The sequence below is a fragment of the Nannospalax galili genome, unplaced genomic scaffold, assembly GCF_000622305.1.
Source record: "Nannospalax galili isolate Female #2095 unplaced genomic scaffold, S.galili_v1.0 scaffold104, whole genome shotgun sequence".
Lineage (NCBI taxonomy): Eukaryota > Metazoa > Chordata > Mammalia > Rodentia > Spalacidae > Nannospalax > Nannospalax galili.
The window spans coordinates 4,811,810-4,834,589 of NW_008353596.1; the positions used below are offsets into that span (position 1 = coordinate 4,811,810).

The 22,780-nt window shown below is 42.8% G+C and overlaps 1 protein-coding gene and 1 non-coding gene across 8 annotated transcripts in view; one reads left to right on the forward strand and one right to left on the reverse strand.

Annotated features, from left to right (window-relative positions):
• Positions 1 to 22,780, forward strand: part of Fam234a (family with sequence similarity 234 member A) — a 44,399-nt gene that overhangs the window by 14,694 nt on the left and 6,925 nt on the right. For 4 of the 7 annotated variants that reach the window (XM_008850805.3, XM_008850806.2, XM_008850801.3 and 1 more), the window contains exons 2-5: positions 7,892 to 8,003; positions 14,507 to 14,797; positions 21,901 to 22,017; positions 22,346 to 22,531. In XM_008850805.3, coding sequence (XP_008849027.1) covers positions 14,530 to 14,797; positions 21,901 to 22,017; positions 22,346 to 22,531 — 571 coding nt within the window. In that variant the 5' untranslated portion in view covers positions 7,892 to 8,003; positions 14,507 to 14,529. The remainder of the gene's footprint in view (positions 1 to 7,891; positions 8,004 to 14,506; positions 14,798 to 21,900; positions 22,018 to 22,345; positions 22,532 to 22,780) is intronic. The other 3 variants (XM_008850803.3, XM_029554850.1, XM_008850804.3) reach the window with 2 other exon arrangements.
• LOC115067302 lies at positions 13,804 to 13,906 on the reverse strand. Its single transcript, XR_003846731.1, has one exon. It is a non-coding gene; the product is annotated as a U6 spliceosomal RNA (small nuclear RNA).

The window sequence follows — 22,780 nt, forward strand, 5'->3', positions numbered from 1 at the left end:
CTGTAATTCATTGTTACATACTGAGGGAGGAAGAAAGCTATCATCTCTGTCTGGCTCAGGGCCGTGTGTGTGTGTGTGTGTGTGTGTGTGTGTGTGTGTGTGTGTGTTTTGCCTGCATGTATGTAAGTGCACCACATGTATGCAGTGCCCGGCAGAGGTCAGAAGAAGGTGTTAGATCCCCTGGAACTGGAGTTAATGAACAACTGTTAGCTATCATGTAGGTGCTGGGAAGCAAATGTGGGTCCTCTGCAAGAGCAAGCAGTGCTTTTAACTGCTGAACCATGTCTCCAGGCCCCTCAAGTGTGTTTTTAGGGTGAATAACATTATTTGATTTGATTTGGGCCTATAGTCTCCCCAGTGCCTTGGTTCTTCAGTTTTCTGTCAGAACAAAAACCTATAAAGGTAGATCACAGTGGGACTAGAGAGATGACTCAGCAGTTAAGAGCACTGATTGCTCTTGCAGAGGATCTGGATTCAATTCCTAACACCCACATGGTGGCTAACAACCATCTGTAACTCCAGTTTCTGGGGATCCAGTGCCCTCTTTTGACCTCTGCGAGCATTGCCCGACACTGGTGCGCTTACATATATATATATGCAGGCAATATGCTCATACACATAAAATAAAACTAATAAAGCCTTACGTGGTGGCTCATGCCTTTAATACCAGAACTCAGGAGGCAGATGCAGGAAGATCTCTGTGAGTTTGAGGCCAGCCTGGTCTACAAACTGAGTTCCAGGTCAGCTGGGGCTACAGGGAGACCCTGTCTCAAAAAGACAAAGAAAAATAAATAAATAAAACTAATAAAATATTTTTTAAAAAAGAATTTATTTTTTAAAAGTGAGAAGGTAAGCAGGCATGATGCTGATGAAGTTCTTTGTTTTTATTTTTTTGGAAGAAAATACTGAGGCGAGCACGTGTCACAGCCATTCTATGTGTGGAGGTGCAAAGGCAATTTTTGTGGAGTCAAGTCAGTTCTCTCTTTCCACCTTTATAAACTCAGTTCTCCAGGCTCATGTAGCAAGAGCCTTTATCTGTTGAGCCCTGAAGGGTTTTTTGTTTGTTTTTTTTTAAACAGAGTTTCACTATGTAGATCTGTAATTTGTCTATGTAGCCAAGCTGGCAAAGTGCTGGGATTAAAGGCATGTGCCACCATACCTGGTGCTGAGATTCTTTTTTTATTTTATCCCTAAGTGCCTCCTGAGGTTTCTGTCCATTGGCCCCAGTGGTGTGGCCCCTGTCCATGGGAAACCTTCAAACTTCCAAAGACATTCCAGTCAGAACTTAATACCATTATTCTGTGAATCATTTATTATTGACTCCAATATAAAAATAGTCTTGTGAAGCCAGTCTTTTTCTGGGACTATGGCCTTTGGGCATGGCCAACAGTGAGATGTCAAGAAGGTCATGCCTAGTCCAGCAGAACTTAGAAACCCAGGGATAACGTGTTCCTATATGCAGTGACTTAATTTGCAATAACTCAAAGTAGAAACTACTCAAATATCCTTCTGTGCATGTCTGAGCAAACTGGCATTCATTCACACCATGGACATTGCTCAGCTCTAAGAAGAGATTGCTAATGCTTATAACAACTTGGGTGGGTCTCAAAATCATTATACTGCGTGGAAAAGGCCAACTTCAAAGTTTACATACTGTAATTTCACTTATATAACATTCTCAAGAGACAATATTTAGAAGTAGATAGTTCATTCAGCCATGATGGTGTATAGGGGGTGGAGGCAAGAGGATCAAGAGTGCAAGGTCATTCTAAACTATGTAGAAAGTTTGAGACCAGTCTAGGCCATGAGACCCTTTTATCAAAAAACAAACAGGAAGCTGGGCATGGTGGCACCTGCCTTTAATCCCAGCACTTGGGAGGCAGAGGCAGGTAAATCTCTGTGAGTTCAAGGCTAGCCTGGTCTCAAAAAGACCAAAACAAACAAAAAAACTAAACAGGACTGATTAGTTGGCTCTGCCAGTAAAAGTGCTCCTCACATAAGCCTGATGAGCAGAGTTCAATCCTTGGAAGCCACGCAAGAAGGAGAGAACCAAGGCTTGAAAGTTGCCATCTGGCCTCCACACTTCAATGGCACATATATGGTCACCTTCATATATACACACAATAATAACGTAAAATAGAATAAACTTTTGGCTGGGCGTGGTGGCGCATGCCTTTAATCCCAGCACTCGGGAGGCAGAGGCAGGCGGATCTCTATGAGTTCAAGGGTGGCCTGGTCTACATAGTTCCAGGACAGCTGGGGCTACAGGGAGACTCTGTCTCAAAAAAGACAAAAAAATAAATAAATAAATAAACTTTTGAAAAAAACACTATATCTACATTGGAGCTGGAGAGATGGCTCAGCAGTTAAGAGCACTGACTGCTTTTGCAAAAGATTCCCAGCACTCACATAGCAGCTAACAGCCGCCCATAATTCCAGTTTGAGGGAATCTGATGACTTCTTCTGACCTCTGAGGACATTGCGTGACATGGGTGTACCTACCTACATGCAGGCAAACACTCAAAGACACTTCAGCTACATCTTCAATAAAGAGATGATAAATTTTTTCCCCTTTTATAGAAAACACAATTTTGATAAATATAAATCTAAGTCAAAATTCAGAAATGATGCCAAGCTCATTGGTGCACACCTTTAATCCCAACACTGGGAAGGCAGAGGCAGGTGAATCTCTGTGAGATGGAGGAGGCCACCCTGGTCTACATAGAGAGTTCCAGGCCAGCTTGGCTACATGGAGACCCTGTCTCAAAAACCAAAATGGCTTAAAGAGATGGCACAGTGGTTAAGAGCATTTACTACTCTTGCAGAGAACCTGGATTTGTGTCCCAGCACCCACTTGGTGACTAACAGCCATCCATAAATCCAGTTCCAGAAGATCTGACATATTTTTCTGGCCTCCTCAGACATTGTATGACATGGGTACACTTATATACATGCAGGCAGAACACTCATACACATAAAATAAGATTTTTTTAAACTGAAACAAAAAAACCATAAAATAAAAACAGAAAACAAGAAAAAATAAAGTTATTGCAGATACAAATAAGGAAAATAAAACAAGCATACTCGTGATGAAGCATTTAGAGCCTTTTTTCCCCTTCCTGCCTGTGTGTTCATGTTCATGTGTATACAAGTACAGTGCCTGTGTGTGTGTAAACCAGAGGTCAGCTTCTAGCTGTCGTTGTCCACCTTCTTTGTTAAAATAAGGTCTCTCACTAGGACCTGGGGATCTGCAGTTAGCTAGGCTGGCTAGCCAAAAACCTACCTTCCCAGTCCTGGGGCAACAAGGGAACACCACATTAAGCTTTTTACATGGATTCTGGGGATCCAACTCAAGTCCTCATGCTTGTTTGGCAAGTACTTTGTTGACTGAGCTATCTACCCAGCTCCTTTTCTTCTATTTTTTAGTCAAAGTTTCATGTATTTAGTTGGTCTCAAGCTTGCTATGTAGCCAAGAATGACCTTGAATTTATAATCCTCCCAACCAGGGCTCCCAAGTGCTGGGATTACATGGAATACAATCGTGCCTGGCCTCTATCCTTCTTTAGAAAGGAACATGTTTCTACACTACTTGCAGTCATTTTATCCCATAATCTTGACTACAGCATAATCTTTAAATCCTTTCTTCATGTCTCATCAGGATTTACTGAGAAAACATGCTTGTCATACTTTAAACAGCCTTATTAACGCTTCCATGCCAGGTGCCTCATAGAGTTCCTTAGTAACTGATGATGATGCTTCTAGGTTAATTCCTTGCTTTTGTTTACAAGGCTGTACTCAGTTTTTATATCTAAACCTGTATTCCAAAGATCTCTGTGACTGTGTTCACATTCACTTCAGCCCCCAGACGTAGACTGAGGGACAGAGAATCCTCACTTTTTTTTTATTTTGGGAGGTACAGTTGGATTAAACCCAGGATCCACAGCATGCTAGGCATACATTGTCTCCAAGCTACAACTCCAGATCCCCCTCCACTCATTTGTTTCATTTTTTTGGGTTTTTTTTTTTTTTTTGGTCATTTTGAAACAGGGTCTCTCTGTAGCCCCAGCTGTCCTGGAACTCACTATGTAGACCAGGCTGGCCTTGAACTCACATAGATCCACCTGCCTCTGCTTCCTGAGTGCTGAGATCAAAGGCGTGCTCCACCACGCCCGGTCTCTTTACTATTCTTTAATGTTTTATTTATTATTTTTATTTTATGTATATGAATGTATTTCCTGCATGTAAGTGCACCCTTTGTCATGCAGTGCTTGTGGAGTTCAGAAGAAGGCATCATATCCCCTGGGACTGGAGTTATGGACAGTTGTTAGCCGCCATGTGAGTGCTGGGAATTGAACCCAGGTCCTCTGCAAGAGTAGTCAGTGCTCTTAACTGCTGAGCCACCTCTCCTGCCCTATCTTTAAATCTTATTTTATTTTTTTGGTCTTTTTGAGACAGGGTCTCCCTGTAGCCCCAGCTGTCCTGGATTTGCTATGGAGACCAGGCTGGCCTCGAACTCACAGAGATCCACCTGCCTCCGCCTCCTAAGTGCTGGGATTAAAGGTGTGTGCCACCACGCCTGGCATAAAATTTTTTTTAAGAGCTGAAGAGATGGCTCAGCAGTTAAGGGCACTGGCTGCTCTCATAGATGACCCAGGGTTGGCTCATGTTTATTAGCCTGTGCTGCTTCCTGGCTGGTGGCTATGGGCAGCAAGTGAGTCACTCCCACTTTCTAGGCTTGTGTCCTGTCTGTAAAATGGGGTGATAATGCTGTCCATGCCTCCCCACCCCAGGGCAGGACAAACAAACATTCAACCTATGGCAGGGCCTCATATGAACACCCTCAAGCAGCTGAGTACTTGTTCTTATTTCTTGCCTTGCACTGTGGGAGTAAACATGATTCTCCAGCTCATCTTGTAGAAACACAGGAGTAAATTCCTGATTGACACAAGAATAAATCCTGCAGATAAAATGCTTTACCGCATTGAAAATTATTTATTGTATGTACATGTGCGCCACCACACAGGCAGATCTCTGTGAGTTCAAGGCCAGCCTGGTCTACATAGTGAGTTCCAGGACAGCTGGGGCTACAGGGAGACCCTGTCTCAAAAAGACCAAAAAAAAAAAAAAAAGTGATTTATATGTATTCTATGTGTATGAGTGTTTTGCCTGTATGTATATAAGTGCACCTTGTGCATGCAATGCCAGCAGAAGCCAAAAGAGTGTATTGGTTTCCCTGGAATTGTAGTTATAGACAGTTATAAGCTACCATGTGGGTGCTGGGAACCAAACCCAGGTCCTTTACAAGAGCAGCAAGTACTTTTAAGCCATTTTCCAGCCCTTATTTGTTTTGGAGACAGGGTCACGTATAGATAGTACAGGCTGGCCTCAAACTCATATATAGTAGGGGATGACCTTAAACTTTTTTTAAAAATTTTATTATTTTTATTTTATGTGTATGCATGTGTATTACCTGCATGTAGATAGATGGACCTGTGTCGTGCAATGCCGGCAGAGGTCAGAAGGACCCCCTGGGATTGGAGTTATGGACAGTTGTTAGTTGCCATGTAGGTGCTAGGTGTAGGTTCTTAACCGCTGAGCCATCTCTCCAGCCCCGACCTTGAACTTCTTATCTCTCTGTCTTTGCCTCCCAAGTGCTGGGATTACAAATTGTGCCACCACACCTGGCTTACAATTTTTTAACTAGCTTTTCACAAATTATTTTGTCATTCCTTCATAAACATTTAGTAACTGTTTCACAGTTTTGGAAACCCTTGCTTCCCAGTTAGAATGGTGGCTTTCACAAGCATGCTTACTATGGTTTGGTCCCAAGCTGACTCAGCCCAGGTCTTCTAAGGTCCTTCTCGGGGCTGCTTTGGGGCTTCAGGGCTGGGCTCCTCCAGAGCCCTGTACCCATGCGGAACCAGTGCTCATTTCATTAAGTCACATATCTGCATTAATTTGCTACTAACCATGGGTTGGCTTTTTGAATCGTCTTATTTCATTCCTCCCTGTGCACAAGAGCACTGGCTAATGGCTGGAAAGGTGACTCAGCAGGTAAAGGTGTCTGCTGCCAAGCCTAACAACCTGAGCTTAACCCCCAAAACCCACATGGTAGAAGGAAAGAACTGACTCCCACAAGTTGTCTCCTGAACTCCGTATGCATCCTGAGGCAGATGACTTCCCATGTTACTCAAGAGCATTTAGAGTTTCTCCTTGCTGCTTCCAAGTCCTGTGGCAGAGGTGAGGGCTGTGTGCAGCAGTACTTCTTATTTCATTGGTCTCTCCAAATCAAAAGACAGAATAACTGCTAGAAGGAACAATGCACACCTGTAATCCCACTGCTTGGGCAGCAGAGGCAAGAGGATCACAAGTTTCAGACCAGCTTGGGCTAGATAGATCTGTCTCAAACAGAACATCCAAAGCATCGTGGTGTATACCAGTAATCCCATCACTTGGGAGGCTGAAATAGGAAGATCTGGAGTTCATGGCTATCTTTGATTATACAATGTGTTTGAGGCCAGACTGGGCTTCATGAAACCGTATCATAAAACAACAGAAGCCAGGGGCTAGAGAGATGGCTCAGCGGTTAAGAGCACTGATTGCTCTTGCAGAGGACCTGGGTTAGATTTCCAGTACTCACATAGTGGCTATGAACCGTCCTTAACTCCAGTTCCAGGGGAATCTGAAGCCCTCTTCTGACCTCTGCAGCATTGCATGACATGGGTGCACTCACATATGTGCAGGCAATACACTCATACACATAAAATAAAAATAACAAAATTAAAAAAAAACAAAAACAGAAGCCAGTAACAGAAAATGCCAGTATTCCATCCCTGCTACAGTTGTCTCATTTGGTCTGATTTCATATGATGAATCACAAAGTACATTTAAGAGGGTAACATTCCTAGACCAGTGAGATGGCTATGGATAAAGGTGCTTATTGCCAAGCCTGTCAACTTGAGTTCAGTCCTTGCTGAAACTGACATGATAGAAGGAGAGAACTGAGTCTTGCAAATTGTCCTCTGACCTCTACATAGCACGAGTGCAAATAAATAAATAAATAAATAAATAAATAAATGTAAGCTGGGCATGGTGGCGCACACCTTTAGTCCCAGCACTTGGGAGGCAGAGGCAGGCAGATCTCTGTGAGTTCAAGGCTAGCCTGGTCTACATGGTGAGTTCCAGGACAGTGGCCATAGGGAGACCCCATCTCAAAAAGACCAATAAATAAATAAATAATAAATAAATAAATAAATGTAATAAAAAGAGTTTACCATTTCTTTAATTTTGAGCTATAACTTTTTTTTTCTTTTGTCTTTTTGAGACAGGGTCTCCCTGTAGCCCCAGCTGTCCTGGAACTCACTGTGTAGACCAGGCTGGCCTTGAACTCACAGAGATCCACCTGCCTCTGCCTCCCAAGTGCTGGGATTAAATGTGCCACCACTCCCGGCTATTGAGCTATAACTTTTACAGCTTGACTTTTTAATTTTTTTTATTTCATGTGTATGCATGTATTGCCTGCATGTATATAAGTGCATCCGTCTCATTAACAACCAGTGTTCTTAACCACTGAGCCATTGCTCCAGCCCCCAGCTTGTTTTTTTTAATATTTGTTATTATTATTATTTTTATGTGTATGAGTGTATTGCCTGCATGTATGTGAGTGCACCTGTGTCATGCAATGCCGTTCAACAGTGCTTCTCCCCTTGGCTGTGATGATCATGCTCCTGACCAAGACGCTACCCAGAGATGGTGCTTAGATGGTGTGGGGCTCAGCATCAGGACTGTGTAAGCACCCAGATGATTCTGGTGTGGATAAGAGACAGAATCAAGGCTGTGGTAGGACCTGCTGCAGTAAAATTCAATTACCAAAGGCTTTACAACTCCTTAGGTCTGCCTCAGCTAATGAAGACACAGACCCCCTGTCAAAGACCAGTGACCAGATGCCCCAGTGGACAGCCAGAAGCTTCTATTGAAAACGCCTTCAGGTAACCCACCACCAGGTAGGTCTAGGAAATATACCTTGAGGACAGATGGGCATGTTTTCAGACTTCTGGGCCCTCACTGATGTCTGGTGTGTGAATTTTTTCATGTGGTTTTTGAGACAGGCTCTCATTCTGTAGCTGAAGCTAACCTTGAACTCTGTGGCAATCCTCCTGCCTTAGCCTCCCAAATTCTGAAGTTACAGATATGAGCCACCACACCTGGCTTAGTGTGTGAAGTTTAGGGGTGCTTGCCTTATAACACTGAAAGATGCTCTGGCTTCTAACAGTTGATAATCAGCCAAGGCTTAGAGCTCGAGTTTCTGCCTGATGTGTGAAGGCTCTTAAATAAGTGTGCTTTAAAGATAGCATCCAGAACGTTAGCATTCTGGTTTCTCATTCAGTTTTCTTTCCTTTGCCAAAAAAAGAATGTAAGCTTTAAGCATTTCAAATATCCCTTTCTTGTGTTCATGGTGGCTGGAACTTGCTGAAGAAAGCATTCCCGTTCTCCAGGCCTCACCCGTGGGCCTTGATGTTGACCCACTGCCAGGTGGAACTGCTGACTTTTCCCCTTGTTATCTTTTCCATACAACCTTACTGACTGCCCCACCTGTTTCAGGTGCTTGGGTTTAATTAGGTGCCTAGCATGACTCACTGTTTGATTTTCCTTGTACCCAACTCATTACCTTTGATACTTTGATAGGAATACCTTTCCTGACCTTCAAGAAGTGAAAACTCATACCTCAGTACCAAGGAGAATGCACACAGATATTTGTGTGTGTGTGTGTGTGTGTGTGTGTGTGGTGAAAAACAGAATATAAGCCAGCCTGGCTATATAGTATAATCAGACCCTGTCTCAGAAAAACAAGAACAAAACATAAAATTCTCCATTAATGAAGTTCACATTCACAGTATTTTCAACTACCACCACCACATTTTCACATATCAAAAGGAAACCCCATCCATATTTATTGGTTGCTCCCCATCTTTCCCATCTGGCAATCCTGGTTACTTTGTGCCCTTACAGATACGGCTATTTGATATGCTTCATGTAAGTGGAGTCATACTCTATGCAACACTGACTTATTTGTGTCTGGGTTATTTCATTTTGTGTGCTTTTTTGTCTTTTTGAGACAGGGTCTCATTATATAACCCTAGCTGGCCTGGAACTTGCTATATAGACTAGGCTGGCCTTGAACTCACAGAGATCCCCCCGCTTCTGTCTCCCAAGTGCTGGGATTAAAGCATGTGGCCCCATGCTTCATTCTTATTGTTTTTAAGAGCTGTTATTTTTGGCTGGGCGTGATGGTGCACCCCTTTAGTTCCAAGCACTTGGGAGGCAGAGGCAGGCAGATCTCTGAGTTCAAGACCAGCACAGTAAGTTCCAGGCCAGCTGGGACTACAGGGATACTCTGTCTCAAAAAGACCCAAAAAAGCCGGGCGTGGTGGGACATGCCTTTAATCCCAGCACTCGGGAGGCAAAGACAGGCGGATCCTCTGTGAGTTCAAGGCCAGCCTGGGTCTACAGAGTGAGTTCCAGGCAGCTGGAGCTACAGGGAGACCCTGTTTCAAAAAGACCAAAAAAAAAAAAAAAAAAAAAAAGAAAAAGATTTATTATGTTTAAGTGTGTATGCCTGCTTGAGTTTACCATGTATGTGCAGGAGCCTTTGGAGATAAGAAGAGGGAGTTGGAGCCCCCTGGAATAGACTTACTGGTGGTTATGAGCCACCGCATGGGTGCTGGGAAACAAACCTAGGTCCTCGGCAAGAACAGCAAGTGTGCTTAATCCCTGAGCCATCTCTCCAACCCCACTTCATTCTTCATTATGGCTGAGTAGCAAATGGGCCTCATTTTGTTTACTCATTTATTTGTTATTTCTCCTTTTTGGAAGCTGAGCATTTTTTACAGTTCTCAAGTATCTGTTTTAAGTTTTTGTGGGTATGTATCAGAGAGTGCAACGGCTATATGATACAGTGATCTCTGTATCATATACAGAGGAGGAACTGCCAGACTATTGCCAAAGCAGCTGCACAATTTCCCACCAACATTATATGACAAATTTTACTTTTAAAATTAAAGCCATTCTAAAGTGAGATGTGATGACAGAGGCATATAATCCCAGCTACTTAGGAGGTTGAGTATTGAAAGTTTAAGGCCAGCCTCAGCTATAGAGTGAGTTCAAAACTAGCCAGCTCAATTTAGTGACTTTTCTCAAAAATAAGAGAGCTGAGGTAGCTTGGTGATCTGCTACTTACCTAACTTGTATGAGGCCTAGATTCAATCCCCAGTACCACAATAAGTAATTAATTAAAAACATTCTAGTGGGAATAGGCACAAATTTCTAAGTGAATTTCTATTACTAAATTAGTCAAAGAAAAACAGGTGAATTCAGAAAACAAAAGTTCACAACAGAAAAAGCTACCTCTTATCTGGCCATGTGTTCCTGACTCAGCATTGGAACAGGTGAAGCTGTGGATTTTGCTTATGGCACCTCTGACTGTCCTCTGGTATGTCCTCATCTACCCTGTGAGTCATGGACTATGGACTTCTCTTTTGGGTAAACTGAGGTTGTAACCCATTTGTATTGCATGATCCCTACCATCCTTCTCAGGTAGCTGATGTGAATTACAACTAAAAAAATACAATTAACAAATATCTTGCCTTGTGTAAGGTAGAAATCTGTTCCTACATACATTCAGCAGAAGCAAGTCAGGGCTGAAGGGACGATTGGCAGATATATCGGGTGTTGCTAAAACTCCTTCCCTGGGGGAGATGTAAACTACGTCCACCCTGTTCATCCTGTCCACCCCCTCCTCCCTTAGTCCTAAGGACAGACTGAAATACAATACCACCAAAGTTCACTTGGGACCAGTGAGTTTATTGGGCTTACTTATAGAGCTTAGATGAAGGGTTACTTACAAAAGTGTGGGTGCCCCCCCTTCCACCCACACTGGAATGTCTCCACCCAGCAGTGGGCAATGGCTTCTCTATAGCCACATAAACAAGCCTTCTCCTAGCCCCTCCCTGAGGCCATGTGCAGTTAGGTCTGAATTGCATACAACAGGTTGGGAGGAGTAGCTGGGTACTCAGATGACCCTCCTATGTGGGGATGTCAGGGATGTTGACAGTCAGCAGGCCCAGCTGTGATGATCTGCAAGTGGGCAAAGCTGAACTCCTATAGATGATGTCTGTCTGGCTCAGAAAATAGTCTCATACTACATGGGAGCCCCATGCTATGACTATATCAAGTTTAAGTGTGTTTTCTATTTTGATTTCTGTGTGTGTGTGTGTGTGTGTATGTGTGTATGCACATACACATGTGGAGGCCAGAGGTCAACACTGGGTGTCTTCTTCAACTCTATCTTATATTTTGAGAAAGGGTCTCTCACTAACCTATACCTCACCAATTCATCTAGACTGACTAGCCAGGAAGTACCAGGGACTCCTTCATCTCTGTCTTCCCAGCACTGGGATTATAGGTGTACACTGGTGCACCTGACTTTTTGTGTGGTGCTAGGGATTGAATTTAGGTCCTTGTGTGGCAAGCACTTTACTGACTTTTTAAAAAATTTTATTTATTATTATTTTATATGTATGACTGCATTGCCTGCATGTATGTAAGTGCACCTCTGTCATGTAATTCCCATGGAGGACAGAAGAGGCTGTTGGATCCCCTGGGACTGGAGTTATGGACAGTTGTTAGCTGCCATGTGGGTGCTGGGATTTGAACCTGGGTCTTCTGCAAAAACAGTGTTCTTAACCATTGAGCCATCTCTCTAGCCCCCATTTGACTGACTTTTATTATCCCATGTCCAGCCCCATTTTGGCTTCTGAGGAGACCATTCCTTATCTACCCACCACATCTGCTCATGGTTCAGCAGCAAGAGGAGCCTAGCAAGGATAGGCATTGATCATCTCTCCACAGCCAGGACTCAGGTTCTTACACACTTGTGGACATTTTCTGTCCATTTTTTCTACTCGTGAGGCCTGCTTAAATATCCTTTATAAGGGCTAGTGAGATGGCTCAGTAGTTAAAGGCACTTGCTGTTAACAACCTGAGTTTGATTTCTAGAGACCCACGTGGTGTAAGAACCAACTCCCACAAGCATACACACACACACACACACACACACAAATGTATTTAAAACCTTTTTAAAAATCCCTTATGTTATTAAACTGTGCTGGAGAGATGGCTCAGCAGTTAAAAGAACTGGTTGCTCTTGCAGAAGACCCAGGTTCAATTCCCAGGACCCACATAGTGGCTAACAACAGTCAACTCCAGTTCCAGGGAATCCAACACCTTCTGGCCTCTGTAGGCATTGCATGGTATAGGTGCACTTACATATATGCAGGCATAACACCAATACACATAAAAAAAAATTTGAAATCCTTTATGTTGTTATTTGTAATCATAAACTGGTGTTTGAATGCTTACTATGTGCTAGGTACTGTGGTAAGTGCTTTATATACTGACAATTTACTCTTTAGTCTTATAAGCAGAGCATAGGGACATATGTCTGTTATCCTAGCAATAGGGAGGTGGGTGAGGGAGGGTCAGGAATTTAATGCCAACTTTGACTATTTAAATAGTTTGAGACCAGCCTGGACTACCTGAGGCCCTGTTTCAGAGCAAAAAAAAAAAAAAAAACCCACAATTTTTTTAGTGTTTTCAAAAGTAAACTTGTGAACTTTACCAATAAGGAAAGCAAGGGAGACATAATCAAATCATTGTGCCAGGTTACATATACTTACAAGTGACTCCATTACCTACTTTCACTTAAGCTTTCTTGAAATTGGCACTTGTTAGGCAGAGGCAGGTGATTCTTTTGTGAGTTGGAGGCCAGCCTGGTCTATATAACAAGTTCCTGCTCAGCCAGGGCTACAAAGTCTTTAAAAGAACAAAACAAACTTTTAAAAAAGAGTTTAAATCTTGTATGACAGACTTTTCCTGGGGAGACACAACATACCACATCTACTTACCCCCAAAAGGGAGTTCACAATAGCCCAAAGTAATGATTGTACCAAAGTCCAGTTTGGTGAACCAGTAAGTTTTGTTGGGATTACAAACAGGAACATCAAAAGGAGCTGCATCACCAAAAAAGCCCACCCACCAAGGTGATGACTCAGGGAAACTGCAGTCCTAGAGCTCTCTAAGCAACTTGCAGGCAGCTGGACAGGTCAGAGAACCTTCTCTAAGCAACTTGGCTAGTCAGAGTCTCCTCCCCCAGCAGTTGTTCACTCTTTCCGTAAAACTGGGGAGGGACTTTAGTGAATCTTCAAGTTTCCATTTTGCTATCCCTTCCCCTTTGGAGGGAAGGTTTGAGTTCAGAGGAAGCTTGTAGAGCAGATCTCTTGTGAGTCCGCCAGAGTCAGATGGGTTCCCTTTTACCATCTGTGCTGGAGGCTACTCAGGAGCGCCTGGCATATGCACAGGTGGGACTTGGTTAATGATATGTGGGCTTTGTTGTAATCAGTTGTGGTCACCATGTACCCTTGTGAAATGGGCAGAAATACCAGTGTGTTAGAGATGGAGAATTTCCTGGCTGCTGATTTTACACAACCAAGTTACCTTTCTCTGTTACTTAAAAGCCTTCTTGAGGGGCTGGAGAGATGGCTCAGCAGTTAAGAACACTGTTGTTGCAGAAGATCCAGGTTCAAATGCCAGCACCCACATGGCAGCTAACAACTGTCTGTAACTCCAGTCCCAGAAGATCCAACAGCCTCTCTGTCTTCCATGGGCATTGCACAACACGGGTGCACTTACCTACATGCAGGCAATACACACATACACATAAAATAAAAATAATAAATAAATTTTTTTAAAAATATGGAGCACAAGAATTTACATGTCATATTTGCACAGGGGCCATGCTGATCTCTGTATCATTCTAGTTTTTTAGTATATGTGCTACCCAAGTGAATACCACAACTTATATTTCTTGGACAGGTAGCCCACAGTGACAGTTGTAACCAAGTACCTAAGAATGAGAACAAAAGCTGGGCATGGTGGTTCTCATGTATTATCCCAGCATTTGGGAGGCTGAGGCAGGAGGATTGCCTTGAGTTGGAGTCTAGCCAGGGCTACATAGTAAGGCCCTGTCTCCAAAATGCAAAGTGAAGTTGGGCATATTAGCACACACCTTTAATACCAGCACTTAGGAGGCAGAGGCAGGAGGATCTCTGTGAGTTTGAGGCTAGCCCAGACTGCATAGTGAGACCCTGCCTGACACCAAAAGGCGGGGGGGGGGGGCACAACTTAGTGGATAAAGTGTTTGATATGTAAGCTTGACAACCTGAGTTTGATCTCCTGAACCCATGTAAAGGTTTAAGGAGAGAAGTGACTCCACAAAGCTGTCTTCTGATTTCCACATGTATATTGTGGTATGTTTGCACCCACACAGACACAATGATAATAATAGTTAATAAAAATTGTTTTAAATTGTCAAAAGAAAACAATAGAATTGGCCACATGCCACAGCTCTCTGCTGGCCTTAACACTTCTTCTCTTGTGCATTGACCCACAGTTAAGCTTGGGAATGCACTCAGAATGATGGATAACAAGGATTTAGAAGCTGAAATACACCCCTTGAAGAACGAAGAGAGAAAATCACAGGAAAATGTGGGAAAACAGTTGAAAACAGAAGATAACTTAAAAAGCAGAACTCCGCAGTCCCGACTATCCCGATGCCGCACAGTTGCATTTTTCCTTTCCCTGTTTGTCTGCCTTTTTGTGGTGTTTGTTGTCTCTTTCCTCATCCCATGTCCAGAACGACCTTTGTCTGAGCGAATGTGGAGGATCGACTACAATGCCTCAGGTAAGCCTGCAGGAGCCTTTCTCCAGAGTGAGGGTCCAGAATCCCCACTCTAGGAAGTACTATTATGTATCTGAGTCTTGTAGTCTTTGACAGTGAGTCAGTACTAAGTTGCTGCCAGTTCTGCCTCTGAGCTTTGGGATTTCAGGTGTCTCTGGGTGAACTGGAAGCCCTACCATGGTCAGGTAAATAAGCAAAAGCAGTCTGGCCAGTTACTTTCTGAAAACAATTCAGTGAAACAGAACAGTGGCAGGAAGATTTAGAGAAGGCATTGTTAGATGTGGAGAACCATGCAGTAGATGTAGAGACCAGTCATTCTGAGGTGTTCCAGGTGGTAAAGCTAGACCAAATCACATCTTTATTTCTGTCCCATGAAATTAACCTTTATGAAAAGCAACAGCATTAGCCTTTAAATTTCTCATTATATATTTTGTTTTTTTGGGGGGGTAGGACAGGATGTCATGTACCTCAGGCTGGCCTTGAACTCCTAATCCCCTTGCCTTCAAGTGTGCTACTATACCCAATGTTATGGATTTTATGTGGTGCTGGAGATTGAACCCAGGGCTTTATGCATGCTGGGCAGTCTACTAACTGAACTATTTACAGTTCTTCAACTCTTGCTCCTTTAATAATTGCATTTCAAAATTTACCTTAATGTTGTAAAATGAATTTTTGTGAATTTAATTTTGGATTCTCTAATCTTAGCATCAGTCATAAGGATTCCAGTTTGCTAACACTTATTTTCCATTTTTGTTTTCCAAGTATCCATCCTGATGGGCTTGAAATGGTGTCTCCTTGTAATTTATTTGCTTGCTTGTTTGTGCCACCATGCCTGATTTGTATACTGCTGAAGGTTGAACCCTGGCTTCATGTGTGCTAGGCAAGCACTGAGTCAACTAGACTACATCTTTAACTGTTTGCTTTTTTTTTTTTTTTGATTTATCTAATTTTATGTGTATGAGTATATTGTCTGCATGTATGTAAGTATACCCATGCTGTGCAGTACCCATGGAGGAGAGAAGAAGGTATCAGAATCCCGAAACTGGAATTATAGACAAGTGTTAGCCACCATGTGGGTGCTGGGATTCAAACCTGGGTCTTTGGTAAGAACAGTCAGTGCTCTTAACCGCTGAGCCATCTCTCCAGACCCATGCTTTTTTTTTTTTTTAAGAATTTTTTTTTTTTTTTTTTTGTATGCATGTAGGTAAGTGCACCCGTGTCATGCAATGCCCGCGGAGGTTGGAAGAGGCTGTCGGATCCCCTGGGACTGGAGTTATGGACAGTTGTTAGCTGCCATGTGGGTGCTGGGATTCGAACCCAGGTCTTCTGCTAGAACAGTCAGTGTTCTTAACTGCTGAGGCATCTCTTCAGCCCCTTAAAGAACTTTTTTACATCTAAATTTTAAAAACTTAATTAAATTATTTTGTGCATGTGTGTGGGGCCTGGGCATGCCATAGCATGCAATTGACAGTCAGAGAACAGCTTGTGGGAATCAGTTCTCTCCTTCCACCATGTAGGTTCCAGGAATCAAATTCAGGTCCTCAGTCTTGGCAGCAAGTATCTTACCTGCTGAGCAATCTTGCCAGCCTTCCCCGGCCCCCCGCTAAACAGGATCTTGCTATGTAGCCCTGGCTGGCCTATAATTCACTCTAGCTCAAGCTAGACTCAAACTTGTTCTGTGACTGAGGGTAACCCTTGATCTCATCCTAACCTTCCTGCCTCCAGCTCTTTTTTAAAAAATAAATTTTACAGGCTGGAGAAATGGCTCAGCACTTAAAAGCACTGAGTGTTCTTGCAAGAAGACCCAGGTTCGAATCCCAGCACCCACATGGCAGCTAACAGCTGTCTGTAACTCCAGTTTCAGGGGATCCAACAGTCTTTTCTGTCCTCTGTGGGCATTGCACGACAAGGGTGCACTTACTTACATGCAGGCATAACACTCATACACATAAAATAAAAATAATAAAGCCGGGCGTGATGGTGCACACCTTTAATCCTGGCACTTGGGTGGCAGAGGCAGGCAGATCTCTGTGAGTTTGAGGCCAGCCTGGTCTACATAGCGAATGCCAGGTCAGAGATCCTGTCTCAAAAATAGACCAAAAAATAATAAACAAATAAATAAGTAAATAAATAATAAATAAATAAAAATAATAAAATATTTTTTAAAAAAAAACATTTTACAAGCCAGGCATGGTGGCGTACACATTTAATCCCAGCACTCGGGAGGCCGAGGCAGGCAGATCTCTGAGTTCAAGGCCAGCCTGGTCTACATAGTTCCAGGACAGCTGGGGCTACAGGGAGACCCTGTCTCAAAAAGACCAAAAAAAAAAAAAAAAAAAACATTTTACTTTTTATGTGTATGAATGTTTTGCTTCTATGTATATAAGTGTATCCCATGCATACAGTGTCCATGGTGGCCAGGAAAAAGTGATGGATTCACTGGAACTAAAGTTACAGACAGTTGTTAGCTGCCTTGTGGATGCTGGGAACCACGCTCCAGGTTGTCTGTAAGAGCAGCCAGTACTGTTAACTGCTGAGCCATCTGTCTAGCCCCCTGCTTCTAGCTCTTGAGTGCTGGGATTACATTTGTGCATTACTATACCTAGTGCATCCTTATAGTTTGGATTCCTAATAACTAGTGATGTTGAGCATCTTTTCATATGCTTGTTCATCATCTGTAAATATTAGGAGAAATGGCTATTAAATCATTTTCCTCCTTCTCAACAGGGTTGTTTCATTTTTTTAATAGTTTATTTATTTATTTATTTACTTATTTATTTATTTATTGGTCTTTTTGAGACAGGGTCTCCCCCTGTAGCCCCAGCTGGCCTGGAACTCATGTAGACCAGGCTGGCCTTGAACTCTCAGAGATCCGCCAGCTTTTGCCTCCCAAAAATGAAGAGGTAACCCTAAAATCTTTTAGGGATTAGATAAGAGCTCCCAAATACTTTTGACATTTTTGGCCTTAGGAACAGAGTATGTTGCTAAGAGACCCAAGGACATTTTGACTTTTAGCCAAGAAACTGGCTGCTTTTCTTTGGGGTCTTTTTACCCTAACTGCCTAGCCAATTCCTACCTTCTATTCTTATCACACCATCTTCTGAAGAGGTTTCCCAAATTGCCCATAGGGAATCGGGACGTAGACCTCTCTGGCTTCTTCCTTGTTGAACAGGGACACAGGGTGAGGCAATTGGAGTACCCCTTCAGTGGGTCTATCTAAAAGACTCCCAAATTGCATAACTCTTATGAGGGTGAAAAGAAAGTCCTTGACTGGTGAATAGGAGATGCGAAGGAGAAGTAAAGGCAAGAGTAGTTAACATTACAAGTTCTAGACAGGGAACAGAAAAAAGTCAGAACAGGGCAAGTTTCAAATGTTCATATCAGAGTCTATTGGAATTTCTTGATGAGAGCATCCAAAAGCATCCCTCTATTGGGTTCCTTCTCATTTTTCTTTTGTCGCCAAGGCTGGACTCGAGAGTGATGGACTCGGGATTTGTTTTCAGGCATTTTGATAGCTGATGGAGTAGATAGAATCAGTATCAGTTCCCTCTCAAAGGCTTCTAGATAGGGGGTGAAAACAAATTTAGCCATCATTTTAGAATAGTGGGTTGTCTCCCTTAGCTGCAGGTGGACACTACAGTATTGCAGACCAAGATTTGAAGGCTTACATCTAAGAATCACTTTTTGCTTAGAAACAAAATCATCAATGTGAAATAACTGTCTAAATAACATTTTATATGGACTTAAGCCTAATGTCTGGGAAGTGTAATCCCTTGAACTCTTAAAAAAATATACTGATCACTTTAATCTTTGGTTATACTTTCCTTTTGGGTGCTTAAGACCATACAGTTGGCCCAAATAAACCAATTTATTTTTACTCTTAAGGTCATTTGAGGATCTGTTCCTCAGGGGTCACATGGGCTTGGGAGGAGCCACCAGTTCTTTTACCAGTTCTGCCTATGTGAAGATAAGTCAAATGTCCTGTTTGACCATGGCCAGCATCACTTGAAAGCATGACGGAAATGTTTCCTCTGAGTTGACCCTCCTCTTTGTAGACTAGACGCTGGTTCAAGTCCATCTGGTGGGGTCTCTATGGCCTCCTTGAATAAGAGGACAGGTGACTCACCACAGTTGCAGGACATTTTGAGAAATGCTCCGTAATCCCCTGGAACTTAGTCGACCTTGGAGGGCAAGGAGCAAAAAACTGTCCTTTAAGTCCCTCTGACCAGATTAGTATAGGCCTCAAAGTATGGCTGTTAAACATCCAAGAAGGTTAGTTCCACCAATCTGGTAGTTTTAATTACCATGTGCTATATAGATAAAGCTTGGGCAAAAACCAAAGGTTCTCAGATAAACCTTAAACTAGTTTTGTTCCTTAAACTAGTTGACTAAACTATGGCCTTAGAAATTTTAAGATTGTATGTGTATATTATTTTTGTCTCATCCTTTATATATAACCTACACAGACCTTTGTCACTTTCATAGGCTTTCTCATTTTTTCTGTATAGTTAGGAAAATATCTCCATCCCCATGTCCTTTTAACATCTCTTACATTCTCTTTTTCTTTTTTAATAATTATGAGACATAACATTAAAAAATAAATTTTCCATCTGTTGTGAGAATTCTTTTCCTGGGGATACTAAGCAATGCTTATCCCTTTTTTTTTTTTTTTTTTCCTTTTTATTTCGTTCTTTTTGAGACAGGGTCTCCCTGTAGCCCCAGCTGCCCTGGAACTCACTATGTAGACCAGGCTGGCCTTGAACTCACAGAGATCCACCTGCCTCTGCATCCTGAGTGCTGGGATTAAAGGTGTGCGCCACCATGCTTATCTTAAGGTTCTAGTGTCAAACCAATGTTTAATTAAAGGTTTCCTGGAAAACCAATGAATTTACTGAGCTTACTTACAGAGATGACTGAGGGGTTGCTGAGGTGTATGTATGACCTGAGGGTATGCACACTGGAAAGCCTTTACCCAGCATGGATCAAGCCTTCTCTTCGTAGCTTTCCCCAGATTATATACTTTAGCCCTTGTCAAATCCAGGAGACCATGTGTGATTAGGGCCAAATTACATATAGTTGGCTGGGAAGAGTGGCTGGATACTCCAGTGAGGGTCCAATGACCCTGCTTGCTCCTCCTTTAATGAAGGAGCACAACTGTCAACAAGCCCAATTGTGACAATGTTTAGCGATCAGGCTCAGCTGAAGTCGTGACAATGGTAGTTATTTCATGCAAAAGAGACTGCTGTACAGCATCATCCTATTAAAAGAACATAGAATTTAAAAGGATTTGGTGCTAGGATCCACAAATGAGGGAGAGCATATGTCTTTTATTTTTCTGAGTCTGTGTTACTTCACTTAGTATAACAGTTTCTAGATCCAGATTTTATTATTTCATCATTTACTGCTGAATAGAAGTCTATTGTGTAAATATACCACATTTTTAATTAACCACTCAGCATAGCAAAAAGCCCCATAAAAGAAAAAGAGGAAGGAAGGAAGGAAGGGAGGGAAGGGAGGGAGGGAAGGAAGGAAGGAAGGAAGGAAGGAAGGAAGGAAGGAAGGAAGGAAGGAAGGAAAAAAGAAAAGGAAAGAAAGAATATATGAAGTATCAGAAAAAAAGTGATGGGGAGGTATGGGAGGAGTGGGGTGGGAATGGGCGTGGATTTGATCAAAATACCTTATATGCATGTATAAAATTCTCAATAAATTTTTTGGGGGGTCTTTTTGAGACAGGGTCTTCCTGTAGCCCAGCTGTCCTGGAACTCACTTTGTAGACCAGCCTGGCCTTGAACTCATAGAGATCCGCCTGCCTCTGCCTCCTGAGTACTAGGATTAAAGGCATTTTTTTTTTAAGCTAAAACTAACTTTTCACTGGGCGTGGTGGTGCATGCTTTTAATCCCAGCACTCGGGAGGCAGAGGCAGGTGGATCTCTGTGAGTTCAAGGCCAGCCTGGTCTCCATAGTGAATCCAGGACAGCTGGGGCTACAGGGAGACCCTGTCTCAAAAAGCCCAGAAAACAAAATTTAAAAAAAGCTAACTTTTCATCACAAAAAAAAAAAAAAAAAAAAAAAATCTACTTTATATTTTTCTCTCCCCACCCCCCCCAAAAAATCTAGTTTATACTTTTTCTTTTGTCATCTATACTTTGAATATCATATCAAATGCTATGAAGATTTTTCTCTCCCTGTTTTCTTCCAACCTTTTTTATAGTTTTGTTTAGGACTCTGATCCATTTTGAATTTTTTTAGGAACATTTCATCCTCTTGATTTTAAGGCATAGAGTTTATCATTTGAGTCCTTGCATGAAAAGAAGTAGAATGTTTTACAAGGATGGAGTATGGCTCTCTGAATCCCATGCTGGTCTAGGAGGATACTTTCCTGAAAACCTGTTCAGTTTTTTGAATATATTTTATTATTTTTATTTTGTGTGTGTGAGTGTATTGCCTGCGTATATGTAAGTGCACTCATGTCATGCAATGCCCATGGAGGTCAGAAGAGGGTGACAGATCCCCTGGAACTGGAGCTACAGACAGTTGTTAGCCGCCAAGTGGGTGCTGGGAATTGAACCCAGGTCCTCTGAAAGAGCAGCCAGCACTCTTAACCTCTGAGGCATTTCTTCAGCCACCCAGTTTTTTGTTTTTTGAGATGGGGAATCTTACTTTATCCCAGGCTGAACTGGAACTCTGTGTGTAGTCCAGGCTAACTGTGAACTTACAACAATCCTCTTGCCTTATCCTCCTGAGTGCTGGGATATGAGTGTGAATCACCATAACCAACAAGAGGACCTGTTTGTAACACTTGGATGGCTTGCTTGTCCTTCTGAAAGTTAACACCTGAGAGTATACTCAGGAGGGTGTGGCAGGAGGATTGAGGCTAGTCTGGGATGCATAGCTATACTCATATCTCAAAAACTCAAAAGGATTGCTGTTTCTGGAGAAATTGCTTGTCCTGGTGAGGAAGACTGCTTTTATTGAGAAACTCACAGTGGCAAATTTCACAATGGGAGCACCATACCCTACAGAGCAGAGAAGTGAGTGGAATTAGATTTGACCTTCCCATAGACAGGTATGGCCCATGGAGCATAGTCTGTAAATTTCTTTTCCAGTCACCTATGACTTTCTGGCCATGGAAGACGTCAACAAGGACAGGATCCAAGATGTTCTCTTTCTTTATAAAAATACCTACAACAGTAATAATTACACCAGATCCTGTGCTGATGAAGGTAATTCCCATTTTATCTGAAGAAGGTGAAACACCCATGGGAAGAGGGATCTTTGCTGGCTTACTCTCTCACTTGGGGAATATGCATGATATTCAAGGAACCATCCCATCATTCCTCCTTTGTAGTAAGACTAGGAGTAGGCTAGGTAATATGCTCAGCTCCCTTACCCAACCTGATGCCAGCACCAGAGCCCCATGAAACTCAGGGCTGTGGGAATAATGAAGGAAATGGGCACAGTCATGTGGCTGAGGTACAGAGTGAGGAAGATGAAGTGACAGAATACAAGCTGACCCTGCCTGACCAGGCAGCTGCCACCTCTGCCCTCCAGGCTTTTCTACTCCTTGTGCCTTTGTGGCTGCTGTGTCAGGGGCCAATGGCAGTGTGCTCTGGGAAAGGCCTGTGGCCCAAGATGTGGCCCTTGTGGAGTGCGCCATGCCACACTCAGACAGTGAGACTTCTGCCTGCATCCTGGTGGGAAGACTGGGCTCTTTCATCGCTGTCAACTCATTCACAGGTAGGCCACTTGGTGAAGGTTCTTGATGGGAGTTTTCACTGTGGTGGGGTCAGCCCTGGCTCCCCATTGGGAGTTGCTGACTGGATGAGACTCTTCCAGGGGGTGCAGCCATTTGGAAGACACATATGTCACTTCTTTCTTCTTCTCTGCCATGTTGTAGTTGTGTCTTGTCACCTATAGTTAGCTTATTGCTGTGGGTGCTAGCAGAGACAACCAGAGTCCCCTACCATAGGGGGTAGCAGGTATCAG